Here is a 3,184-nt window from a genome sequence, read left to right as displayed (position 1 = left end):
ACCGCTGCTAGGTGATGGGAAGCGACTCTCCTGCCCTTGCGTTGCCCCGAAGGCATTTTCCATTTCCTAGGGCCCACCCGCTTCCCATTCCTCACCTCTAGCCCCTCGGCTTCAGCTCAGGCCCCTCGGGGAGCATCCCTTGCCGAGGGGCTGACAGCATTTGGGGGCACAGGGTCCTGTTCTCTGCGCTGTAGCCCATCTGTGCGCAGAGCCTCGTTCCCAGGCGCCTGGAGCCCGGCGGGCATTGACGTCAAGCGCCGGCAGAGCGCTGCCTACAGACGGTTGACCCGGGCCCTCCTCCACACCCCCTTCCTTCTTCGCCTCCTCCCTCTTTCCTGCACGGGGGCTTGGGCTCACTATAAAAGGTGGGAGCGCGGGGTGCCCCAGCAACGAAGAGTTTCAGCACCATGGAGAGCTCCCGCGTGCGGCTGCTGCCCCTCCTGGGCGCCGCCCTGCTGCTGATGCTACCTCTGTTGGGTACCCGTGCCCAGGAGGACGCCGAGCTCCAGCCCCGAGCCCTGGACATCTACTCTGCCGTGGAGGATGCCTCCCACGAAAAGGAGCTGGTCGGTATTTTCCTCGCTCCCAACCCTCTTGAGCTGTCGCGCTGTCTCTTCCTTTGCAAGCCTCCCTCCTCCCCCCACCCCCACTCCTATTCCCAGAGTCAGGGCGCGGGGAGCTGAACGCAACGCCCAGGCACCTGCCGCCATCCGAAGAGCGTCTCGAGCCCACGGGCTTCTGGCAGTCTGTTGAGCGAATCCCTCATCCCGGCCCCTCCGAGCAACAGGGGCCTCAGCGGCTCAGAGACCCGCAGTCAGTACCTGGGACAGCGCCCGCTAAGTTTCTACCCCTGGACCATTCCCTGTGTCTGCGGAGTCCCACCGCAGAGAGAGTGTGGGTCCGGGGCTCCTTATAACTAGGGCTGGAAGTGCACACCTGGGCTGGGCTCGCAGCCAAGGCGGCAACTTCAGGCTCCGGGGCGTTGTGTTGCAGATCGAAGCGCTGCAGGAAGTCTTGAAGAAGCTCAAGAGTAAACGTATTCCCATCTATGAGAAGAAGTATGGCCAAGTCCCCATGGTAAGGTTTGTGGTCACTCCCTTCCCGTGTTTTTCCAGGAGAAATTACACCACCTCGAATCGTACACACAATCTTCTCCCTAGTATGTGGCTAAATAACTTAGGTAATGGACTTGCAGGATTCTGTGGGCTTCTTCTTCCTTCCCGGGTGAGGAAATGGGAAAGCAGGAACAGGGGTTATAAGAAAGTGTAAGTCTATTGTTTGTTGCTCAGGAAAAAGGTCTGATTTTTTTCCCCTCTGAATGGGCAAGAAAAGGAGCCAGGAAATGTGATGCTCCCCTTCCCCCGCCCCCCAACCCTCGCCACCTAAAAATGGAAGAAACTAGGATAAAACTAATAATGTAAGTTTCTTTAAAAAATATACTCTCACTGAAGTTATAAGCACAAGGCTCCCTGTTTCAGACCTGACTGTACATAGACTTCCTGTGATGGTGATGGGGTCCAATTGCCCCTTTCAAGAAACAGAGATTGCGTTGACTGTGAGACTTGCCTGTCGGGAGCCTGGGTTTTTTCACACTCGATGACCACATATTTTGTTGTTTGCAGTGTGACGCTGGTGAGCAGTGTGCAGTGAGGAAAGGGGCAAGGATCGGGAAACTGTGTGACTGTCCCCGAGGAACTTCCTGCAATTCCTTCCTACTGAAGTGCTTATGAAGGGGCGTCCATTCTCCTCCATACATCCCCATCCCTCTGCTTTCCCCAGAAGACCATACCTTCATCCCTGGAGTTTGGCTTTAGCAACAGATAAAGTTTTTATTTTCCTCTGAAGGGAAAGGGCTCTTTTCCTGCTGTTTCAAAAATAAAAGAACACATTAGATGTTACTGTGTGAAGGATAATGCCTTGTGTGGTGTTGATACGTGTGTGAAGTATTCTTATTTTATTTGTCTGACAAACTCTTGTGTACCTTTGTGTAAAGAAGGGAAGCTTTGCTTTGAAAATTGTATTTTTGTATGTGGCATGGCAGAATGAAAATTAGGCTAGCTAATCTTGGTAGATGTCATTGCAACCTGGAAAATGAATCACCCTAAGTGACACAAATTGAAGCATGTACAAATTATACATAATAAAGTGTTTTTAATAATTGCCCATAGTGCGTTGTTGTTTCCATGTAAGTAATTTAAGTGGAAATTGTGAGATTAATCATGCTGTTGTTTTCAAAGAGAAATATTTTAAAAATAGCAGCCTATTGGGAGAGTGGCACCTTAGCTCCAAGGAGTTTTGACTGTTAATTAGGAGTTTGCCAAGCCAGTTTTAGTATACTCTATTTTTCTTTGATTGCAGTGATGTGTGTGTGTGTGTGTGTGTGTGTGTGTGAGAGAGAGAGAGAGAGAGAGAGAAGGAGAGAGAGAGAGAGATGAATGAGATGGAGATGGTTGGAACTGAGGTGATATGATTTTGCTTATTAAAACCTTTAGCCAGACCCTTTAAACAGTGAGACCATAAAATAAAAACTGTTTCACGTTTTAGTTACATTAAAAGCAATTTGAAAAATTAGAACTTTTGTTTTGACAATTCCCTTATTAGAAAATATACATTGATTTAAAGATCTGGGCTGTATAGGGTTGTTATTTGCCTAAAGACTCTAAGATTATGAGACCGATTCCTTCCCACAAGTAAATTCACACTCTTGGAAAATTCTCTATTCCAGGAGAAACAGTCATTTCAGAAAATTGTTTTAAGGGAAACAAATGAAAATTGGGGGAGGTGAGAATTCAACTCAAAAAATTAAAACATATTAAATGTAAAGTCAAGTAGCCTTTAAATGTTTCTGAGTGCTTATTTGAGGTCACATTTCCAACGGTTTAAACCAGACTAAGTAACATCTAAGTAGCAGTATCACGAGAGAAACAAATGTTAACAGCTTCCTAATCCAAACTCAAGAGGCACTTGCATAATAGCAGATTTTAAAAATAAAGCCCCTCCACTGATTCATAGGGAGTTTTCTGATAGAGAATATTCTTATACACAGTTACCATTTGCAGTGTGATTATTACTATTAGCATGCCTAATCTTGCAAGATAGATATTATTATTATTTTTCAGAGTAGAAAACAGAAGGCAAGAGAATTATGGAATTTGCTTACATCATACAATCCTAAATAATAATT

General features: G+C 46.9%; 1 protein-coding gene across 1 annotated transcript; it reads left to right on the top strand.

Annotated features, from left to right (window-relative positions):
• Positions 1 to 278: 278 nt before the first annotated feature.
• Positions 279 to 2,167, top strand: LOC105475180 (CART prepropeptide). Its single transcript, XM_011730214.2, has 3 exons — positions 279 to 566; positions 994 to 1,077; positions 1,623 to 2,167. The coding sequence occupies exons 1-3, from the start codon at positions 408 to 410 to the stop codon at positions 1,728 to 1,730; spliced, it is 351 nt and encodes a 116-aa protein (XP_011728516.1). The 5' UTR covers positions 279 to 407; the 3' UTR covers positions 1,731 to 2,167.
• Positions 2,168 to 3,184: the final 1,017 nt, after the last annotated feature.

Source organism: Macaca nemestrina, chromosome 6, assembly GCF_043159975.1.
Source record: "Macaca nemestrina isolate mMacNem1 chromosome 6, mMacNem.hap1, whole genome shotgun sequence".
Taxonomy (NCBI): Eukaryota; Metazoa; Chordata; class Mammalia; order Primates; family Cercopithecidae; genus Macaca; species Macaca nemestrina.
This window is presented reverse-complemented; position numbering and strand designations above follow the sequence as displayed.